General features: G+C 37.4%; 1 protein-coding gene across 5 annotated transcripts in view; it reads left to right on the forward strand.

Moving 5' to 3' along the window:
- Positions 1–24,558, forward strand: part of CEP162 (centrosomal protein 162) — an 81,518-nt gene that overhangs the window by 54,180 nt on the left and 2,780 nt on the right. For 3 of the 5 annotated variants that reach the window (XM_070418151.1, XM_070418153.1, XM_070418152.1), the window contains exons 22-26: positions 1,169–1,381; positions 2,427–3,076; positions 5,774–5,915; positions 8,395–8,493; positions 11,539–11,673. In XM_070418151.1, coding sequence (XP_070274252.1) covers positions 1,169–1,381; positions 2,427–3,076; positions 5,774–5,915; positions 8,395–8,493; positions 11,539–11,673 — 1,239 coding nt within the window. Of the gene's footprint in view, positions 1–1,168; positions 1,382–2,426; positions 3,077–5,773; positions 5,916–8,394; positions 8,494–11,538; positions 11,674–13,261; positions 13,288–24,558 lie in introns of all 5 variants that reach the window. The other 2 variants (XM_070418154.1, XM_070418155.1) reach the window with 2 other exon arrangements.

Consider the following 24,558-nt stretch of genomic DNA (forward strand, 5'->3'; position numbering starts at 1 on the left):
TATTTATATCTGGATGCATCCCATTTTATGGTACATCTGTGACTGTGCAAGCAGTTTTTATGAATGGAAATATCTGTTGTTAACTTTGCAAATGATGTGACACTTCAATACCTAATATGAACAATGTTCAATTTATAAACGGGATGTTGAACACCAGCAACCCATCTTACCTTAAGGGGATAATTTTTGAGACCAGATCAAAATAAAAGACAGTAATATCAAGCCTCCCTAGATGGTGGGCACTCTTCTGAGCCCGTTACCAAAATAAACATCATTTGTTCCTCACTTAGTTGTATCAACGCCATGAAATTGGTATTATCATCCCCATTTTGCCAGTGAAGCAGCAGAGATTTTGAGTTGACACAGGTTATAAAGCTAGAGGCACAGTCTTAACAGCAAATGTGCTGTAGCTGCACAGACTGCCTCTTAGGTGCTATTTATTTGATTGCATACTCAGAGACTAGAAACTGTTAAAAGAATATTGTTTTAGTATATGTTTTCCAAAGATATCTTAACCATAATACCGTTAACAAAAGAAGGCATACACATATATGAATATATAAAATCAAACTCTAATTTCTGTGCACCCTGGTGCCATTCTTTTCTCCAGGAAGACCATATAATATGTTGTTGTTTTTATATGAACATTTTTAAATGAACATTTTTGTCATCTAATTCTTCCTTTGAAGTCATTTTAAAATAGGTTATACTTCATCTGGAGGGGGTTAGGGTAGGATGGAGATTCTTGCAGGAAGGGGTATGCTTATTGCAATAAGTTTGCACATTCATGAGCATATAAGTAATATTTCAGTCAGTAGACAGCATAACTACCATTAGAGGAGATCTGTAGAAAAAAGGCGGGAAAAGAGCTTTGTCCTCAAAAAGACTGATTATTAATAGTAAAATAGTCCCAAAATCTGTTTCAAATGAATATGAGAGGATTTCTGTAAATTCACCAGTAATTAATTAGATATTATACTGTAAGATTTTTTAATCAATCTAAGGATGTAAAATTTGAAATTAATTTGTGCTTCTGTGCATTCAGTTCAGTCGTGAGGTACGATATAAGTATCTCTGAAATCTAGACATAACTGATATAGCGTAATCTATATTGAACTGCTTAGTTATATATTTGCAAACTTACATATATTCAAAAATATTTTACTAGGTTAAGGAAATGGAAGGAATTCTAAAGAGAAGATATCCTAATTCTTTACCTGCTTTAATATTGGCTGCATCAGCAGCCGGTGATACAGTAGATAGAAACACAGTGGAATTTATGGAAAAAAGAATTAAAAAACTAGAAGCCGATCTGGAGGGCAAAGATGAAGAAGCAAAGAGAAGCCTTCGTACTATGGAACAAGAGTTTCAGAAAATGAAGGTAAGTGCCATAAAGATGGGACTCAGAGATGGACCAGGGGACAGACACTTCTTAGGTCTCATCTTAACAAATAAATAGCTCTAAACATCCTTTCTCACAAAACCTTTACCTTGAGTGTCAGCTGCAAAAGCAACCTAGATTGATCCTACCTTTTTGTCCCCCTTCAGTAACTTATTTCAAACGTGAAATAAGCACAGGATAATCTTTACATGAGCCCCTCTCAGTGATACTAGAGTTAGTGTAAATTAAGTCATGAAAAGGCAGAATAAAGCATCTCTGACATATATTCAGTATAAAATATTTTAATTGCTATGCTTGAAAATATTTCCACTGAAATTAGCATGTTCAAAGGCCCATTACTACAGGGGTCATAGGACATCGGAACTGTTGCCATGTCACTCTCCTCACCAGGCTGTGAACTTTTTGAAATCAAGAACTGAGTTTCTCTATTCCTAGCATCTGGCCCAGTGCTTGGCAAGCAGTGATAGCAAAATAAATATTCATTGAATGAATGAGCAAACACTATCAGTGCCTCTTTCCACAGGGTAAACTATTGAGGTTATTTCATTTATAATAAAAATCTCCAGGATACAAATTTTAACCTAACTTACTTAACTCCATATGAGATTTCTAAATTGCTATTAGGAAGCTGAAAATGTTCTATACCTTAAAGACTTCAGTATCCCCAATCGCTTTTCCTGTTTATCCTCAAAGAGTATATAGTTTGTCAATTTGCATAGAGAAGGGTATACAATAATAGCTTTGATTGTAAGGTTTAATATAAGCACCGGGGATACAAAAACATGTGTAAGTTAATGTTTATAAAGCAACATTAATTCTGAAATTGTGTAACATATTTTGAGACTATATAATGTTATGTCCTTCAAAGATTAGGACTTCGATGCATTTGACTCAAGGAACACCGAGTTGGAGCCATCTCAGTGTGTAATGAGTGCCTGTATAAAAGAATTGGTAGGATACAGGGCTTCAGTAACTAATGAAATATTTAGCAGTGGTTTGACATTACATGGATTCTTTTCTTCAGATTCAGTATGAACAGAGACTAGAGGAACAGGAGCAGCTGCTTGCGCACAAATTGAAGGCAGCATCCCAGAACCAACATGACAACTCCTCTAGGGTTAAAGCACTAGAGAAAGAACTTCACGACATTAAGGAAGCCCATGAAATCACTGTAAGAAACCTTGAAGCTGAAATAGACACGTTTAAACAACAGAATGCTGAGTTAGAACTCAAGAAAAATAGAGATGATAAAGATTTCCAGTCTATCGAATTCCAGGTGGAACAGGCTCATGCTAAAGCTAAACTGGCAAGACTCAATGAGGAGCTGGCGGCAAAGGGGAGAGAAATACAGGACCTTTCGAAAACTGTGGAGAAGCTTCAGAAGGAGAGAAGAATGATGCTATCCAGTCAGCACTCCAAGGGGAGGGAGGAAATGACTGCAAAAAGGGTAAAGAAGGAAGTTTCGCACGCAGGTAAAGGAAGTGCCAACTCCTTCCCGGGAACCCTGGATGGCAAGCTTTACCAACCACATACTTTCACTGATTCCCACATTTCAGAGGTTTTGCAAGAAAACTGCAGATTGAAAAATGAACTGGAGAAAGTAATCGTGGAGAGGAATGAGTTGAAGATGAAATCTGACATAGCTATGAACCAGTTTGAGAATTCCATGAAAAGGTAAAATGTGAATTTGTTAATATGTGGAGACAAAAAGATAAGTTATTAAATTATAAGATGTATTTCCTCTAGATAATTAGTTATACCCTGAACTGAATTTTAAGAAATTGTATTACATTGCTTAGCATAGATCTGTTTCATTTTGGAACCAGATTCTGATGAACCTGAATCTCCATGTGAACCCACACCATGTCCTGGGCTGACCAATCTTGTCTTCTTTCTGCAAGAATTCAAATGGTACTAGTGGGCCTTCTTGCAAATGAATATCATTATTTGTGATTGCCGTAGGCAGATTACTGTCAAAAACAGCTATTAGGAAAAAGGAGTGACATTCTAAGAGGACAGGGTCCTTTTTTCCAAAATAACTCTTCCAAATTAATCTTGTGGTCACATCCATTCATCTCTTTCCTCCTCAGAATCTCCAAGTACTATCACTGTCTTTCCTCTGAGGTTTCCAACATGCTCAGATTTTTTCGCCTGATCACACCAAGTTCTGGTCCCCTTTCTGTCTTTCTGTACCGGTTTCCCACAAGTAGCCTCTTCTTTTTTCCCCATGTGGCTCTCATCATTCTTTCAAACCTCGTCTCTCAGTAATGACTTTTCCCAGACCAGTGGGGTTATCTCCATCCTCGTTGTCCTTGACATTATCCACTGTACTGCTTTCTTGAGTGGTTCCCTCCCTTAACCTCCATGATTTGGCCACTCTGTCTAAAACTTATTTTCTGTTCATTTTAATTGACTCATGACTTCTCTTTATTCTCCCTTCTCAAAAATCAGACTTTCTAAGCCTGACTTGCTGAATTTCTTCACTGCCTTTTGCTTGTTCATGTTTCAAGTCCTGCCTCTTCCACAAAATATTTCCTAGACCTTCCCAGGAAATTGCCTGCCTCTGCCTTTGAGCTCTTATATAATTTATATACCACGAAATACTAATTATAACTCTATCTTGTAGCTCCTTGAGAACTGATTTAGGATTATACTTCTTTTACAACCTGTAAACACAATAGCTTTGAGTGTGAGAGTTAAAATAAGTCTTCAGGTGTACAAAAATGTAATTTATTTTTTTTAACATATATTTTTATTGATTTTTACAGAGAGGAAGGGGGAGGGATAGAGAATCAGAAACATCGATGGGAGAGAAACATCGATCAGCTGCCTCCTGCACACCCCCAACTGGGGATGTGCCCGCAACCAAGGTACATGCCCTTGACCGGAATCGAACCTGGGACCCTTCAGGCCAACTCGCTATCCACTGAGCCAAACTGGTTAGGGCTAATTTAATGTTTATGAAGCAATATATAAATTATATATTGAATATACAGTTACGCCCTTCGTAGATTAGGATGTCAATACATTTGACTACTCAAGGAACACAGAGTTGGAGGCATCACAGTGTGTAATGAGTACTTGAATTAAGGAAGAGGTAGGTCCTGGTAGAATACAGGCAGAATGAGCATAGGAAGCAGAATGAGCACAGATAATACCTAATATGTTGACGTTTATTGATTGGTGGTGACCTATCATTGAGTCATCATGGTAACCATATTGCTTCCAAGTTGAAACTTTTTTTCTATAGTCCCGAATGTGATAGTATCAATGAAGCTATTTGTAAATAATCACATTCTTTCCTAGAAATAATTTAAAATTCAGGGTTTGTTTTCTTTAAATTTTTCTATACACATTTATAATTTTTCAGTATTGTTAATCTGTTTCTCAGACAGCTCTGGGTCTGAGAATCGAGATATAACCTTCCCTGGTCCCAGATTCAGGCAGTTTTTATTATGAGCACTATACCATGGGTGCTTCAGATTTTTATGCTTTCCTTAGGATCCTAATCACATAGTTTCCATTTAAGAGATTTTCATATAATCAAATGAGCAACTGATATATATTTGTTTGTAGTTTTGGAATTATGTTAATAGGTATCAACAGTGATTTACTAAATATCTACTTTGATTAAAATCCTGTCATTTTCAAATATTTCCAATAAGAGAGGAAATACTTAGCTATAAGTAATGTATCAGCTCTTTAGTTGTAACTTCACCATTTACTAAACTGCCTCTGAATGCATAAATTTTGTCATAGAGACAAATGAATAGTCTCTCATACTTAGCAGTGCAAACTAATTAAGTTCAATTATCCTGTGTCCGGAGAATTACTGTAAAAATAATTTTATTCTCGCAACATGCAACTAGCCCAGAGTCATACTCATAGGCCAGAAACTGGAGAATGTTGCCAAGACAAAGCATTGGAGTTTTTCAAGGAAACAGTTGTGATTATCCAAATAACAATCTGGTCAAGAAATCTTAGTCTTAATTAAAAGACAAGACAGACCCTCTGCTTTAAATCCAAACAGAACATTTAGAACATTCAATTCCCTCAGAAAGTGCAGCCCCACACTGGGGGTAGAGTGGAAGGCCTGCCCTGGATTCTAAGGTTCAGATGTGCTGGCTCGAACCACAGGTCTGCAGCTTACTGATCTGGATCCTAGATACATTCCTCTCTCCTAAACTCAGTCAATAATTGTGAGCTCGTGGAGTCGTTCTAGGCAGTAAGTACTGTGTGAGTCCCCTAGCACAATGCAGTAGATACTGGTGCCCTCTCTCCCTTTGCTTCTTACACTGCTATTGTGCTAGCTTCTGAATTAACGGTTGGAGAGCTGCTTTTATGTGTGGTTTTCTTTCATTTGCTCTAAAGGGTCAAGGAAGACACTGCAGCACACATCACATCTCTCAAAGCATCTCATCAGAGGGAAATAGAGAAACTCCTTTGCCAAAACGCAGTAGAAAATTCCTCTTCCAAAGTAGCTGAATTAAATCGTAAAATAGCAACTCAAGAGGTAGGTGACTTTAACAAAATTTCTTAGACTTCAGTGTGATTTTTTTTTCAGTGCTGTTAACAGAACATTAATTTGGAAATATTTTAACTTCACTTTGGTATGTTGGTGATAGAAATGGTGTTGTTGGCTTGATTTTATGTTTATGAGGATGCCATTGCCATATGTTTAACTATTTAAAGTTATACTCTAAATAAGTGTTTTACTGGTACAGTTTCATCCCTACATTTCTCAAGTAGATCTTCTAAGTAGGTGTTAATGGATGGGTGAGGGCTGTGTCTAATTTGATTGGAACTTTAGTACCTGAACTTGAATGTTAAACACCTCCCTTTACCCCAAGTCCCAACTGACAAGTAATTGTCCTGGTCATTCTTGCCCCATTACCTTTTATTCATTAAACAAATAATGATTCTGGGTCTATAGATAGGCACCTGGGATAAAATAATGAACAAAGAGATCTAAAGTAGTCTTTTTAAAATTATGACAGGGTATGCTAACAGGTTATACATTTCCTCAAAAGTGTCTTACTGTGTATATCTACTCAGATACCTATGAATATCTACCCTGTGCCCTTCTTCTTTGGTGTTAGTAAGTTGAAAAAAACAAAACAAAACACATAGCATTAGGAAGGAAGGGGATGGTGGGGGTAAGGGAGAGAGATCACCCAAAGGACTTGTATGCATGCATATAAGCCTAACCAATGGACACAGACACCAGGGGGGTTGGAGCCCATTGGGGCAATAAGGACACATATGTAATAACTTAATCAATAAAGAAAAAAAAACAGCATTAAAATAGAATGTGCAGCTTACTTTCAAATGGTGTATCCGAAAAAAAAAAAATGTGGCAAAATGTTAACAGTTGGTAATTCAAGTTGAAAATACAGGAATGTTCATTTTGCTCATCATCTAGTCTGTAGGTTTTAATTTTAACAAACAAGCAGAGGGGGAAAGCTTCAAGAAATAATTATACCTTGCTCTGGGTTAGGTCAGTTGGTTGTTGCATCGTCCCATACACCAAAAAGGTTGCAGGTTCAATTTCTGGTCAGAGCAGATAACTAGGTTGTGGTTTCAATCCCTAGTCGGGGTAGGTACAGGAGGCAGCTATTCATGGTTCTCTCTCTCCCTAATATCAATAAAAAACACCCTCGGGTTAGGATTAAAAATAAAAGAAATAATTATTTCACCACCACTTTTCCTACCTATAATTATTTAGTAGCATCTTAATTAAAAACAAATCCTCCAGTTGGGGAAGTTTGAATATTGGCTGTATGTTAGATGTTATGAAATTATTGTATTTTTTTTGGTGTAAAAATGTTACTGTGTTTTTTAGAGAAAATACCCTTTAAGGAAATGCATGTTGAAGTATTTGGGGTACTTAAAGGTGAAATATAATGAGGTCTATAATTTAGTCTCAGCTCAGAAATAAAGAACTGTGACTGTTTTTAATACTTAAATGAAAGAGATTTAAAGTGCTTTTCAAAAGTAACCATTATATAGACTTGTAGATAAGCTCTGTAGTCTTTTTCCTCATAAGAGTGGGGTGTTAGTGTGCAGTTTAAACATTATACAAGTGATTATATAGTAAGAAGCAGTCTAAGAGGTGGGAAAAGTAGTATCATTATGCCGTGCCATAAATACATTGTTTTCCCAGAATTCTAAATATAATATTGCAAATTTTGAGTTAAATGGAAATAATCATAGTCTGATCATAAAAACAGTAAAAGTAAAACATTAGAGATAAGAGATGAATTTTTCCTGTTTTTTCAGTTTCTTGATAGAAGTATTGTGTTATTTCCATTTATTTGTCTAAAAGTATGAGACTAACATTTATTTCACAGATACTAAGCTTGTGTTATCTTTATTTAGTCAATAGCTCTTTAATAAAAGCTATTATTCTACTTAATCACAAAGTATAAAGATAATATTGGCCACTTTCTTCAAAATGCTTAGCCTTTTTAAAAATCATTATTGGTTTTTAGAATGAGAGGAACACTGATCGGTTGCCTCCCACAAGTGCACTTGCCCTAACCAGGGATCTAACCTGCAACCTAGGTATGTGGCCCTGACCAGGAATCAAACCCACCACCTTGTGGTGTATGGGATGACGCTCCAACCAACTGAGCTATACCAGCCAGAGAAGAATGCTTACACTTTTTAGAGGTTTATCTTAAAGCCTTCAGGAGAAAAATACTAGAGATAAAAAAGCCATGTAGTTACATAGTCATTAATTTGTAATATGTGATGCTTTATATTAAATGTTGAAAGAAACAAAATAATGAATTTATTCAATGAGTTTAATTAATTCAATGAACTTAATTCCTATGGCAACCTATTTCTATGTTAGAACTTTGTAATTTTAAAATATTAGGATCTTTATGTTTTTAGCATAAACAAAAGTCATTAATTGGCTTTCTTATATTTTTCAAATAATGTTCAAGGAAGAACTTTCTTAACTCAGAACTTCTATCATAATTTTCTAGGTACTTATAAAACATTTCCAAAATCAAGTTAATGAGCTACAAGATAAACAAGAATCTCTTATACTTTCTCAAGTTCGAGAAGAAATCCTACAGAAAGAGGTAAGAAATCACAAAAATATTGGGCTAACATAAGTTTATCTTAGCCATTTCAATCATATTCATATTTCTGCATTAATTTTTAACTTAAATGTACAAATAGACATAACCTAAAAATACCGCAGTCAAGAGAATATTAATATCTTGTTTATGGAAACCTGCTTTCCCCAGATATTGCTATTTTTTGGGTAGATTTTTAGTAGGTAAAATTAGATGGTTAAAGCCATTCTGCATTAAGTACTAAGACTAATTTAGTTAGTAAATAGGTAAAGTAATCATCACAATGGTGCCAGATCACCAATAATATAACTACAGGAAATAGATTTTTTTCAAAAACTCATAACAATAAGAGTTATCAATTTTTAAGTATTTACTTTAAGTATATACTAGGCACTGTGATATGAGCTCTATGTGGTTCTTCACAATAACCCCAAAGCTTAGGCACTATTATTCCCATTTTATAAAGACATTGATGCTAAGAAAAATTAAATAACTTGCCTGAGGTAACCAAGCCCTATCGTTGGACATTGAGGTCGTTACCAGTTTTTTCTAAGTAACAGGAAGCATTTTTGATCAATCTTTGCTTATGTATCCAGTTACCAACATAGGATTATTCAACAAAATGCAAGAATTTTATAAAAATAAGTATTCAACTTTAATTATACCCTTAAAGGTGCATTTAAGTAGATACAAATGAAGAGAAATTTTTTGTATTTTTTATTTTGAACTAAATTTCTGCTGATCTTTCTGCAGATCATCCAATTAAAGTCTACATATCTATTTAAAAATATTTTGATTCGCCTTTGACTCAATTTGCTTGTATTTTCACATTTTTAAAACTAATTTAGGAAGTGTGTATGTTTAGTATTGTCAATGTTATTAGGTAATGGGTGTTTCCATGTAAAACAATTGAATTTGTTAATTTTACCTATTTTCATTTGTTTGTTAATTATTTTGTCTTTTGATATTAGCAAATTATAATTATGTGATATAAAGAAAATAGATGTAATTGTTCCATCAAACCCAATATAAAGATCCTTCAGATCCCCTCCATTTAACTCCCTGGTGACATGAAATATTACCACTTTCTCTGTGTGCTATAATCAGAAAAAAGAGGTACTGCACTAAACTGCAATTCTCCATGTGTCTTTCATCTTTGCAGCCTAAGACAGTAGCAAGCACAGAAAGTTTATTACTTCATTATCTCTATTTCATATGCATACATTTATTTGTGGAATGAATTATAAAATGATAAGAGCCAGAAGAGAAGTACAAATAGGATTATAGGGAGTTGACAAAAGAAGGATCCATATTTACTGAACTGTTTCTGTATTACTTAATCTTAAAAGTAATCACTCTATTAACAAATACTTTATAACAAAGTTAAGTGCCCAGCTTAATTTTGAATGACATAAACCAGCCTGGCATACTTGGGAGGGAAAGCTGGGCCAATTATCTGAAACTTTTTGGATTGTGAGGTTAGTTCAGATCTACGATGACCCTTTTACTTCCTGGACTAGGGAAGGAAAGCTATTAATTATCCTAACAACTAAAAAACCTTTGTTGACAAGAAACCTCTTTTTTTTTTTTTTTTTTTTTTTTTACATTTTTTTTTACCCCCTATATCCTCCAGGGACTTCGATGACATGAATACTTGACCTCCTGTTATTGAATCACATGTCTCTGAATCTTCATTCGTTTGTCAAACTGTTTTTGTTTTTTCTGTATTGTTCAGATTAGATAATTTCTAATGATTTATCTGTAAGTCCACTGATATTTTTCATCTGCCATCTCCAAGTTGCTCTTGAGTTTATCCAATGAACTTTTAATTTTGATTATTGTAATTTCCAGTTCTAGTATTTCCACTTGTTTCTACTTTATTTTCTATTTCTTTGCTGGGACTTTTATTATAATATTTGCTTCAATAATGTTCATGATTGGCCATTACAGCATTTATATACTTGCTGTCTTAAAGTCTTTGTCACATAATTTCAACATCTCTATTATGTTGGCATGGTATCTGTTGACTATCTTTTCATGTGCGAATTGAATTTCTCATGGTTCTTGGTATGTTGAGTAATTTTGGAATCTATTCTGGATATTTTGAGGATTACATTATGAGACTTGGGTTGTGTTTAAATCCTATGAAAAAAAAATTTTTTTTCAGTAGGCAATTGAACTGGTTAGGTTAAGGCAGCAAGTTCCAGCCTACCTTCAGTATCAATTGTTTCAATATCAATTTACTTTTCAAAGTCATTGTGGCAGTCTGGTTCGGTTCTGGGTGTGCATCACACACAGTGGTCAGTCCCTGATTTATCCAGTGGCCAGTCCCTGATTTGTCCAGTGGCCCATCTGCTAGTTCTGTTCTCAACCTCTTTGGTATGCTAATTACAGTCTGACCCACACATTTTTAGCTTGGTGATGATCCCTGGAATTCATGAACAATATTATAGAGTCACTTTCCTGAGCATCTCCCTCTTGCTGGGGTCCAACCCCAGCAGGTCCAGGGGTCCCCAAAGGTGTGGACGGAGTCGGCGAAGAAGGAATGGCATGGGGTCAGCGTTCAGTTGATCAGCATGGCGAGGTTCTCCCTCCAGGATCTCAAGCCAGGAACTCCAGCCGAGTTCTGGTCAGGATCTCCAGTGAAGTTCTGGTTAGGATCCAGCCAAGTTCTGGTCAGGATCTCCAGCCAGGTTCTGTAGCCATGTTCTCTTGCTAGGTTCTCCATCCAGCTTCTCCAGCCAGGTTCTAGCCAGGTTTGGTCGCCATGTTCTGTCTAGGTTCTCCAGCCAAGATCTGTAGCCAGGTTCTGTCCAGGATCTTTTGCCATGTTCTCTCGCTAGGTTGTGTCTCTAGGTTCTGTCTAGGATCTCCAGCCAAGTCCTGTCTCTTGGTTCTCTCTCTAGGTTCTCTCGACAAGAAACCTCTTATCTAGTGAAATTTTACACAAAAAACATGTGGTTAATATTCTTCCTTCTTAAGACTACCTGTTAAAAATTAATTACTCCCTTATCATAGTTTTTCATTTACTTCATACCTCAATTTTAGATTACAAAACTCTTAGAAGAATTGAGAGAGGCCAAAGAAAACCATACACCAGAGATGAAACATTTCATGGGCTTAGAAAAGAAAATTAAACAGATGGAAATGAGACATAAACAACGAGAGCAAGAACTTCAACAGGTAAAGTAGTAAATCACATGTACATATTTGTATAGTTCTTCACTTTGAAGTACCTCCAGTTTGCTGTAGTTTTGTCATCCCTAGCAAAACTTATTTTGTAAAGTGTTTCCATTATATATTGATCTTATTAATAATAAATATATAGCTTTTCAGAGAAAAATGACTTTAAATCTCAAATACCTGAAGATTGGTTTGCCTTATATGTGAAGAAATAGAGAAACAACTTGTATCATGTTCTTATGTGCCTAGCACTAGTAATATCATTACTGTTCTTAATCACAAACAGATGAATTAATGGAAATTAAAAATGGCAGAAGGGCATGATGATGTAGTTTGGGGACTAGCCTTGGTGCTGATATTTAACTTTGCTTGAACAGTGTATTATTCGGTTTGGTCTGACACAGCAAAATATCAAACTGGGAGGCTTAAAAAACAAACAGACTAATTTTCTCATATTTTGGAGGCTGGGATTCCAAGATTGAAGTTCCAGCTGATTCATTTTCTAGTGAGAGTTCTCATCCCGGCTTGTAGAGGGCCTTTCCTCAGTGTGTGCACTGCAGGGAAAAGGGAAAATAGAGAGAGAGAAAGCTCTCTGGTGCCTCTTTTAAGAACACTAATCCAATCATCATCTAATTATGTTTGGGGTCTCGCCCTTGGGACCTCATATAGGCTTAACTAGTTCCTTACCCTAAATACAGCCTCACTTTGAGTTAGGGCTTCAACATTTGAAGGAGTAGGAGGGTGGCACATATTCAGTCTAAATCAGTGTAAGTTAAATATTCTTTGCAAATAAAAATTACCACATCCATGCAAGCTTTATGATTGACCTGAGTTCCACAGAGAAACCCTAGGTCTATTTAATCATGTCAAGATGAATGAAATTCATTTCTCATTCTTACTCTTTTATTTGTGGACTTCTCTTAAAAACACATTGCATACCGAGAAATAATCATCCACAATAGAGTTAAAGTATCATAGTGCATCACTATTTATCCGGAACCCACCCTTGTGTGTCACTTTTTAATGCCTATTTAGAAAATGGTTGTAAGTTGTTGATAAATATGTAGAAAATTTGCTTTCTTGTTATATATACTATATTACATATAGCCTAATGACAATTATTTTGTAGTGCTATAAATGTGATTAATTAATGTTACATATGTATTTATTGAAAAATTACATATACTAGTATGGTGTCACAAAATTGTGTACACACAGTTTGAATAATTATAAAGGTAGTGTTTATTAAAATACATTTCACTTTCAAAATTGAGCTATTAGCTGTTAAGGTGTGTAGACACCTTTTGGGACAATTATTGCAATATGTTTTCTAATTTTGACTGTTTTATTTGCTAAAGCAATAAAATGCAGTAGGATTTTTAAAATATCTTTGATTCATAGAGAAGGTGATGGATTTCAGTTTCATAGTAAAATGCTAAATTAAGATGTTATCTAAATGGCAACATTGGTTGTTCTGACTTGAGTTTCCCTCACAAAAAGACCAATTAGCAACCAACAATTCATAAACAAGGCAATTGTGAAAAATATCAAAACACAGGTGAGTCTGAAGTACTCTTTTGTCCCACAGAGACCAAGAAGCACTGCATTAAAAGGGTAAGAGGAGCAGCCACACTCTGACAGCATCGCCTCCCACAGGCCGGCATAGCGCTGCACCAAAGGGTACCCTGCGGCCTACATTTTCTCCAGTGGGAAAAAGGGCCCAAGGTGAACATCCAGCTTGCCCACCACTGTGGGTTGCTTCCCAGGAGGCCCACTTAGTCTCACTTGTTGGAGATTTCAGGGCAGAATCTATGGGGTTCAACCACTGGCAATCAGATTGTGACTGCAAAGTTCACCTCCTGCCATGGACACACTAAATCTTTAGCTACGAATAGAACAATTTCCTCTGGGGGTAGGAGGGGTGGCAGAGAAACAAAACAAAAAAGCAACTAGCTGAACAACTCCTACACATCAAAGCAATCTGAGACCAAATCTCACTAAAAACCTCCACCTCCAGCAAGCGACCTACAATCCAGATGGAGCTCAAAAACTGGATCTTTTCCCTGAGGAGTAAAGAGCTTGAAACCCTCAGAGATGAACCTCCAGACCTTAGCTTTGTAAGGTAATAGGGCTTGTGTCCCCGAGACCCAGGAGGCTCTAGCAAACCAGGAAACAGCCCTAAAGGCCGAGTGCATACACCCACCCCAGGGCTCAATGCAGAGGCAGCACCCAGGCTTTCTGTGAAAGAGCTTGGCTTATCTTTAAGCATTGGCCTGAGGGGCAGGCATCTAATACAACACACATCTAGGAGCCTACTGAAATACTCTCCAGGGTCAAGGGTGGTGAGAGCTATCTTTACACTCTTCCTCTCACCTTGCTACAACTTGCCAATATCTTCCAGAAAGGAGCTTGTACCCTCATTTGGCACCTCAATTTTTGTGACTGCACTCAAATATATATTGCCTTGGTGGCCCACTGGACAGTATATATTTTCATACTTTAATAACTGCTGCCTAAGGGTCTGGCTTCCAGTCTACCTGAATCTAGGAACTGAGATACTCCCCTTTGAGACACTGACAGGTCTCGACACTCTCCCAACTAATGGAAACCACTAAAAATAAAATAGGTTGTTCAGACAATTACAACAATTTAAAAGAAAACCAAGAACTAGGACAGAGTTGAATGACAGCTTCATCTACATGATGACACCCTCCTTCAAGACTGTGGCAGGTGGCTCTTTTATCCAATGTATAGAAACTAACACAGAGAGTCAGGAAAAAATGAAAAAAATAGTGAAATATATTCCAAAAGAAAGAACAAAATAAAGCCTTTGGAAAAGATCTTCAGGAAACAGAGAGAAGTGATTTATCTGTTAAAGAGTTCAAATAATAGTCATAAAGGTACTCACCAAGCTTTGGAGAAGCGAATGAACAAAGTAAAATTATAAGGAAGTACCAAATAAAAGTCACAGAACTGAAGACTACAATTACTACACTGAAAAATACAATCGAGGTGTTCATGGAGGAGAAGAAAAGATGAGTGAACTCAAAGATAGGACAGTAGCCCAGCTGGTGTGGGTCAATAGTTGAGTATCAACCTATGAACCAGGAGGTAATGGTTTGATTCATGGTCCAGGTACATGCCCAGGTTATGGGCACAATCCCCAATGCAGGAGGCAGCCAATCAGTGATTCTCTTTTATCATTGATGTTTCTATCTCTCTATCCCTCTCCCTTCCTCTCTGAAATCAACAGAAATGTATTCAAAAGCTTAAAAAAAAAATAAAGATGGGACAGTGAAAATCAATCAGAGCAGCAAAAATGAAGAATGAAGAAGACAGAAGAAAGAAGTGAAGGTAGCTTAAGGCACTTATGGAACACCATCAAACAGACCAACATTTGCATTGGTACAGGGGTCCCAAGAGAGGAGGAAAAGGGGCAGAAAACTTATTTGAAGAATAATGACTGAAAACTTTAATAACCTGGGGAAGGAAATAACATCCAGATCCAGGGTGCTGGGAGTTCCAAATAAGAAACACCCAAAGAAACCCACACCAAGATATATTGTAATTAAGTTATCAAAAGCTAAAGACAACGAGGAAACCTCATAAGACATCAGCAAAAACTTCGCAGTCCAAAAGGGATTGGCTTAAAATATAACATAAAGGAATTATGACAAACTCAGTCATAAATTAAGTCACAGGAATGTAATGTACAACTTAAATATAGCTAATATTGTAATAATATATGGTGACAGATGGTTACTATATATATTGTGATGATCACTCCATAAGGTATATAAATGTTGAAGCACTATGTTGTACCCCTGAAATACATTATATGTCAACCATAATTTCACATTTTAATTTAAAAAAGATACTGAAGAAAGAAAAACTTACTACCAGAATACCCAACAAAGCTGTCATTCACAGTTAAAGGAGAAATGAGTTTTCCAGACAAACAAAAACTAAAGGAGTTAATCGTCTCTACACCAGCCTTACAAGAAATGATAAAGGGACATCTTTAAGTTGAAACAAGGGGGTGCTAATTGGTAATAGGACCACATATAAAAGATGAAATCTCACTGGTAAAGGCAAATATATATTAATATACAGAATAATCTAACATTGTAAAGGTGGTGGATTAATCACAAAGATAATATGAAGGTTAAAAGGCAAAAGTAGTCAAAATATAATTTCTTCAGGATAAAAAGATAGAAATTGTGACATCAAAAACAAAACAGTAGGGAAGAAAAATGTAGGGCTTTAGAATGTGTTAAAACTTAAGGTGTCTTATGTAAATAATCCTCATGGCATCACAAAGATAAGCTTATAGTAGATACACAAAAGATACAAAGGACTCTAAGCATACCCTAAGCATACCGCTAAGAAATTATAAAACCACACAGGAGGAGCACAAGAGAAGAAAAAAGGAACAGAAGACCTGTAAAACACCTACTAAGTATTTTTAATGGCAATAGGTATATACTTATAATTATATGTAAAAGGACTAAATTCTCCCACCAAGATGACAGAGTAGCTGAATAGATTTTTTAAAACATCTTTATTGTTAAAAGTATTAGATAGGGCCTCCTTTTCCTCCCATAAACCTCTTCCAGCCCGTTCCTGAACCTTCCCCCCCCCCCGGATTTTTATTTTTACAGACTCATCTATATGCCTACTGGAGACTCACTTAAGTTGTAAGGATACAGACAGTCTGAAAGTGAAGGGATGGAAAAAGATAATTCCCTGCGAATGGATACCAAAAGAAAGCTTTGGTAACTCCACTTACATCAAACCAAATAAGACTACATGGTAAAGACTAAAAAAGACAAAGAAGGTCATTACATAATTAAAAGTGGTCAATACAATAAGAAGATGTAACATTTAACAATAAGACGATATAAAATCTACACAGGAACACCTAAATATATAAAGCAAGTATGAACAAACCTAAAGGGAGAAATACTTAGAAATACAATCATGGTAGAGAACTTTAATATCTCACTTTCAGGAATGGATTATCCAGACAGAAAATCATGAAGGAAACGTTGGCCTTAAAAAATACATTAGACTACATGGACTTCACATATACAGGACATTCCACACAAAAGCAATTGAATACCCATTATTTTAAAGCACACATGGAACTCTCTCCAGGACAGATCTTGTAGTCAGCCACAAAACAAGTCTTAATAAACTTAAAAAGACTGAAATGATGTTAACCATCTTCCCTGACCACAATTATATGAAACTAGAAATCATTTACAAGAAGAAAATGGGAAAATGCACAAATGTGTGAATTAGACCATGTGCTCCTAAACATATTATGCATCAAAGAAAAAATAAAAAAATTAAAATATATATTGAGACAACTGGAAATGAAAACAATATACCAAACCTTATGAGATGCAGCAAAATCAGGTTTAAGAGACAACTGTAGCAATAAATGCCTACATCAAGAAACAAGATCTCAAACAAACAACCTAACTTTACACCCCAAAAGAAGTAGAAAGAGAAGAACAAATGAAGCACAAAGTTAACTGGAGGAAGGAAATAAAGATCAGAGTGGAAATAAATGAGATAGAGACTAAAAGACAGTAGAAAAGGTCAATAAAACAATGTTGGGTTTTTAAAAAGATAAAGGCAAACCTTTAGCTAGACTTACCAAGAAAAGAGGAGGACTAAAATACGTGAAATCAGAGATGAAAGAGGAGATGTTACAACTGATACCAAGTAGAAAGGATCATAAGACACTACTATGAACAATCAATTATAGGCCAATAAATTGAACAACCTAGAAGAAATGGACAAATTCCTAGAAACATTCAAACTACCAAGACAGAATCATAAAGAAATTCAAAATTTGAACAGACCAATCACTAGAACAGAGATTAAATCAATGAACAAAAATCTCTTAAAATTCCAATGGCTTCACTAGCCAATTCTACAAATCATTTAAAGAAGAATGAATACTAGTCCCAAACTTTCGCAAATAGTATAAGAGGAGGGAACTCTCTCAAACTCACTTTACAAGAGCAGCATACCCAATACCAAAACCAGGCAAGGATACTGTGGAGAAAAGAAAATGCAGAACAATATCTCCCATTGAACATAGATGTAAAAAGCCTCAACCAAATATTAGGAAACCAAATTCAACACTACATTGAAAGGATCACATATGATTATTCAAGAGATGCAATAATGGTTCACCACCCACAAATCATTGATGTGATGTGTCACAATAGTAAAATGAAAGATAAAAATTGCATGATTATTGCTGAAACCGGTTTGGCTCAGTGGAAAAATTGCATGATTATTTTAATAGATGCAGAAAATTTGACAAAATTCTAGTTATTTTCATGGTAAAACTCTCAAAAAATGGGGTATAGGGGGAATGTACCCCAATACAATACGGTCCCCACAGGTGGGAGGTGAGGATGGGTAAAATGATTAGGGGGTCAGATGTGCCAACTTCCAGTTAAAATAAACAAGTCATGGATATGTAATGTACAGCATGTTGACTATAATTTATAATACTATCCTATCTAATAAAAGATAAAAAGGGTTATTGACCGTACCTTCGCTACGCTTCCCATTGGCTAATCAGGGTGATATGCAAATTAACTGCCAAGAAAGATGTCGGTTAACCGCCAACAAAGATGGCGGTTAATTTGCATTCATAGGCACCAAGCGACGGAGCGAAGGCCGGCATGGTGAGCCCCGGGGTCCACATGTGGCGAGCTAAGCCCCTCGCCCGCTGTGCCGGCCCCTCCCGGCGAAGAGCAAAAGCCTGGGTTCCAGGCGCTGGAGGAAAACTGGTGCCAGCATCCAGGGGAAGGGGTCCCCAATGGGCCCCAGACTGCGAGAGGGCACGGGCCGGGCTGAAGGACCCACCCGAGTGCACAAATTTTTGTGCACCGGGCCTCTAGTTCTATATAATAAAAAGCTAACATGCTAATTAGACTAGGCAGTGGAACGAAGGTCTGGATGAAGCCGGGGCTGCAACCGCCTCGGCTTCGAGGGATCAAGGCAGCTGCCAAAGCTGTGAAGGCCTACCCTCACGGGAATTTTGTGCATTGGGCCTCTAGTATTGTATATCTGAACTTTGTTAAATAGTATATTTTAAAATCTGATGTCAAGAAGCAGAGTAGGTAACCACTATGCTTGCCTCCTTTCACAACTGAGAATCACATAAAGACTAGCTGAACAAAAGTCATATAACTAATGATATAATAAAGAAGCCACACAAGACTATAGGGGTGGAGACACAGAATGGGCCGGTCCCACACCTACAGTGTGGTGATTCTTTAAGAATCAGGAGAGAGATCTCAGCTGTGGTACAAGAGGTGCCAGCCCTAGATCAGACTCCCCATCCTAGGACGCCACTGTAAGAGGAGGCTCCATAAAATCTTGCTGTAAAAACCAACAGGAATTGCACTGAGTGAGATGGAGTGCTGCTGGAGAACCAGGTGATCCTCTTGAGGAGCTGTGCACAAACTCACTTGCTCACAGACTCAGTTCCTTTGGACCTGAGTACAGGCGGAACAGCTCAAAAAAGCACCAGGGAATTATGAGGGAGGAACTGAGTTGACTAGCTTCAGAGCAAGGGCTGAAGGGAAGCTCTCTCCAGGGACCGAAGCACTGGCAGGCAACAGTGTTCTTATGTTGAGCCCTTTTCCCACCCAGCTGGGAGATGCAGGCTGGGGCCAAATTGTAGCTGACACCATTCACCCCATCCTGGTGACTCCTAGAGACGACACCCTTCCCAACTCATGCGCCCAGCCTGAACATACCTCAACCTAATAAAGGCCTTGCATGAGAAGCCCACAGCTAACATTCTCAATGGTGAAAAGCTAAAAAAAAATTATTTTTTTTTTTGAAGATCAGGAACAAAGCAGGGTTGTCCACTTTCACCACTTTTATTCAACACTGGAGGCCCAGTGCATGGGTGGGGTCCCTTGGCTTGTCCAGCCGTCGGGGCTGGGTGGAGGGACCACGGGAGGTTGGCTGACCACCTGAGGTTGGCCGGCCGAGGGAGTTTGGCTGTGGGAGTGCACTGGCCAGCTGGGGTGGAGGGACCGCGGGAGGTTGGCTGACTGTGGGAGCGCACTGACCACCAGGGGGCAGCACCTGTGTTGAGCATCTGCCCCCTAGTGGTCAGTGCACATCATAGTGACTGGTTGACTGGTTGTTTGGTCAACCGGTTGTAACGGTCGTTTAGGCTTTTAAATATAGCTATAGATTAGATATAGATATAGATAGATAGTATTGGAAGTCCTAGCCACAGCAATCAGACCAAAAATAAAAGGCATTCGAGTTGGAAAGGAAGAAGTAAAACTGTCACTATTTGCAGATGATATGATACTATATAGAACTCTTAAGATTTCACCAACAAGTTATTAAGACTAATAATTGAATTTGTTAAAGTAGCAGGATACAGAATTAATATTTAGAAATTAATTTTTAGATGCCAATAATGAACTTTCAGCAAGAGAAATTAAGGAAAACAATCCCATTTACTTTTGCATCAGAAACAATAAAATACATAGGAGTAAATTTAACCAAGGAGGTCAAAGACCTGTACTTGGAAAACTAAAGGCATTGAAAAGGAAACTAAAGAAGATACAAATAAATGGAAGCATATACCATGCTCATGGATAGGGAGAACTGACCATTAAAATGTCCATGCTACTCAAAGCAATCTACAGATTCAATGCAATCCCCATCAAAATATAAATGGCATTTTTCACAGAGCTAGAACAAATAATCCTAAAAATTACATGGAACCACAAAAGGCCTCGAATAGCCAAATCACTTCTGAGAAAGTAGAACAAAGTTGGAAATGTCACCCTACCTGCTATCAAACATGCTACTAGGCTATAGTAATAAAAAGAGCATGGTACTGGCATAAAAATAGACACATAGGTCAATGGAATAGAATAGAGAGCCCATAAATAAACCCATGCCTATATGATCAATTATTCTCTGACAAAGGGGGCATAATATACAATGGGGTAAAGACAGTCTCTTCAACCAGTGGTATTGTGAAAACTGGACAGGTAAATGCAAAAGAATTAAATTGTGTCACTTTCTTACATTGTATACAAAAAGAAATCCCAAATGAATTAAAGACTTAAGCAAGATCCCAAATCATAGAAGAAAGCAGATAGTAAATTCTCTGACATCACCCTTAGTAATATTTTTGAATATTCCCTTAGACCAGCAGTTCTCAACCTGTGGGTCACAACCCCTTTGGCGGTCGAACGACCCTTTCACAGGGTCGCCTAAGACCATCCTGCATATCAGGTATTTACATTACGATTCATAACAGTAGCAACATTACAGTTATGAAGTAGCAACGAAAATAATTTTATGGTTGAGTCACAACATGAGGAACTGTATTTAAAGGGCCAGAAGGTTGAGAACCACTGCCTTAGACAAAAGAAAAAAATAAGCAATGGGAATACATCAAACTAAAAAGCTTTTGCACAGCAAAGAAAACCAACAAAATGGAAACACAATTTACTGAATGGAAGAAGTCATTCACCAATGATAATCCAAGAAAGGGTTAATCTCCAAACTATATAAGGAACTCATACAACTTAACACCGCCCCCCAAAAAAATCAGATTAAAAATGGGCAGAGGATCATGAGTAGGAGGCAGAGTCCCCACTGTGTGTCTGAGGCTTGTTGAGCTGCAACCTGCGGGATTGGGGCTTCCGTGCCTCCCAGACTCCTTTCTGCTTACAGAGTTCAACTCAGCTTCACCCAATTTAACCCTCCAGCTTCAGGTGTGGGCACCTCTCAGGACCTGCAGCCCAGGTCTCAGGGTCCAGAACAGATAGGAACTTTGAGGATGTGGCCATTGCCTTCTCTGAGGAAGAGTGGGGGCTCCCTGATGAGGCTCAGAAATTTCTATACTGCAATGTGATGCTGGATCTCTTTGCACTTGTAGCAGCTGTAGGTTGTTGGCATAAAACAGATCATGCAGAGGCCTTTTCTGAGAGAGTGCATATGTATAAGGAGAGTCATAGGTCAGGTCTTCTAAGATAGCTCCAGCAACCCAGAAGCCTTGTGTGTAAGTGGTGTGTCTCGATGTTAAAAGATATTTTACACCTGACGGAGTCACAAGCAGCATTATTTGAGCAGGAAAGCTTCTTTAGTGATGCATGTTTGAGAGATTTCTAGTCCATGGGCCAATGCTCTATCCACTGAGCCAAACCAGCTAGGGCGAGAGATTTCTATTTCATTGCAAACCCTCACTAGCAAAGAGGGATGCCAGTGGAGAGAAGCCTTGGAAAGAAGCTACAGACGGGGCCTCGTTTGTGAGCAGATGCAACTTCTACTTATCTTGGGTGCCTTCAATCAGTAGGGAGGTTGGGAAAGTCTTCCCAGGCATCATATGGCTTCTCTAGCACTAGACCACTCTTAACACTGGAGAGCCACACAGTGGCAGTGAGATTTCACAGGAATTTCTCAGTGGAAAAACTTATCACTAGTGGGATGAATATGAAAAAGCTGCAGAAAGTTGTTCAATGTCAGGGTATATGCTCTGGAGAAGTAAATTATGAGGGTAACAAATATAGGCAAGTTTTTAAGATGAGTTGTTAACTTCTATCGACACAGGAGAATTCACACTGGAGAAAAGCCCCATGAGTGTACTGATTGTGGGAAGTTCTTCAGTGAAAGCACTGCTCTCATAAAACACCAGAGAGTTCACACTGGAGAAAAGCCATCTGAGTAAAGTGATTGCGGAAAGTCCTTTAGACCAAAGTTTACCCTCATTCTACATACAGAGTTCATACTGGAGAAAAGCCGTATGAGTGTCCTGATTGTGGGAAGTCCTTCAGTCGAAGCTCTACCCTTACTCACCACCACAGAGTTCACACTGGAGAAAAGATATACTGAGTGTAGTGATTGTGGAAGTCCTTCAGTCCTAGATCTACTCTCATCCAACACCACAGAGTTCATACTGGTGAAAAGCCATATGAATGTACTGATTTTGGGAAGTCCTTCAATGAAAAGTCTAATTTCAGTAAACACCACAAAGTTCACACTAGAGCAGTGATGGTGAACCATGACACGCGTGTCAGGTGACACGTGAACTCATTGTTTTGGTTGATTTTTCTTTGTTAAATGGCATTTAAATATATAAAATAAATATCAAAAATATAAGTCTTTGTTTTACTATGGTTGCAAAGATCAAAAAATTTCTATATGTGACACGGCACCAGAGTTAAGTTAGGGTTTTTCAAAATGCTGACATGCCGAGCTCAAAAGGTTCGCCATCACTGCACTAGAGAAAAGTCATATGAGTGTCCTGATTGTGGGAATTCCTTCAGTCAAAGCTATAACCTCACTCAGCATCAGCGAATTCACACTGGTGTTAGGTTTTATGACTGTAGTGAAAATGGGAAATTTTTTAGCCAAAAACCTAGCTTCCTTAGATACCTGACTGTTAACAAAGGAGAAAAGCCTTAAATGTGCAGGGAATGCTTTCTTTTTCTCACTGAGAATATCAACACTGAAAGAGACTCTGACATACATTTAACTGAGTATAAATTCCTTTTATTGCAACATACACTGCTAAATTCCTCATAAGTATTAGGTACCAGTGAGGCTTTAAGGAGCTGCATTGCACTTGCTAACCTGCCCAGGCCTACTACCCAATGATTGTCACTGCGAGTATTTGTGGCTGAAGCGACTTTACCTTTACAACCTGGCTCACCTGCATCAGTCACAACCCCTGTGTGCTCAGGGAAAATGAATTCTGTGTTCTCACTTGTGCTTGAGGAAATTATGATTAGTCCAAGCTCTTGGCTATACCACCTACGTTTGTATAAGTATACTCTATTATGTGTGCACAATGACAAAATTCCCTCACAACACACTTCTCAGAATGTATCCCCACTTGTTAAGTAGCTTATGACTATAATTAGAAAAGAAAAAAGAGTTCTAAAATTCATATGGAATCACAAAGGAACCTAAATAGCCCAAACAATCCTAACAAAGAACAAAGCTGGAGGCATCACACTTACTAATTTCAAACTATATTACACAGCTATAGTACTATAGTACTCAAAATAGTATGGTACTTGCAATAAAAAGAGGCACATAGACCAGTGAAATAGAATCAGGAACCCAGAAATAAATCTATGCATATACAGTTAACTAGTATTTGATAAGGGAGTAAAGAATACTCAGTGGAGAAATGATAGTCCCTTTGATACATGATTCTAGGTAAATTGAATATCCACATGCAAAAGAATGAAACTAGATCCCTGTCTTATATACTCATAATGAATTAAAGACTTCAAGTAAGACTTGAAACCATAAAACTCCTAGAAGAAAACAGGGAAAGAGCTCCTTGACAAGTACCTTAATAATTTTTGGATATGAGACTTAGAATACAAGCATCAAAATAAGTAAACTAGTGGGACTACACTAAGCTAAAAAGTGCACAGCTAAAGAAATAATCAACAAAACGAAAAGGCAACAAACAAAAATAAAAAAAGGCAACATGAAGTAGGAGAAAGTATTTGGAAACCACACATCTTATAAGGAGTTAATATCCAAAATATACAGGGAACTCACATAACTAAATAGCAAAAAAAAAAAAATAATAATAATGTGATTAAAAATGAGTAAAGGGCCTGGATAGACATTTTTCCAAAGAAAATATTTAAATGGTCAACAAGATACATGAAAAAGTGCTCAAGTTCACTAATTATTAGGGAAATGCAAGTCAAACCCACAATGAGATACCACCTCAGCCGTTTAGAATGGTTGTCATCAGAAAGATAAATAACCAGTACTGGTAAGGATGTGGAGAAAAAGGAGCCCTTCTGCACTGTTGGTTAGCATGTAAATTGGTGCAGCCAATAT

Source organism: Myotis yumanensis, unplaced genomic scaffold (genome assembly GCF_028538775.1).
Source record: "Myotis yumanensis isolate MYYU_CA2020_CCGP unplaced genomic scaffold, mMyoYum1.0.hap1 SCAF_6, whole genome shotgun sequence".
Lineage (NCBI taxonomy): Eukaryota > Metazoa > Chordata > Mammalia > Chiroptera > Vespertilionidae > Myotis > Myotis yumanensis.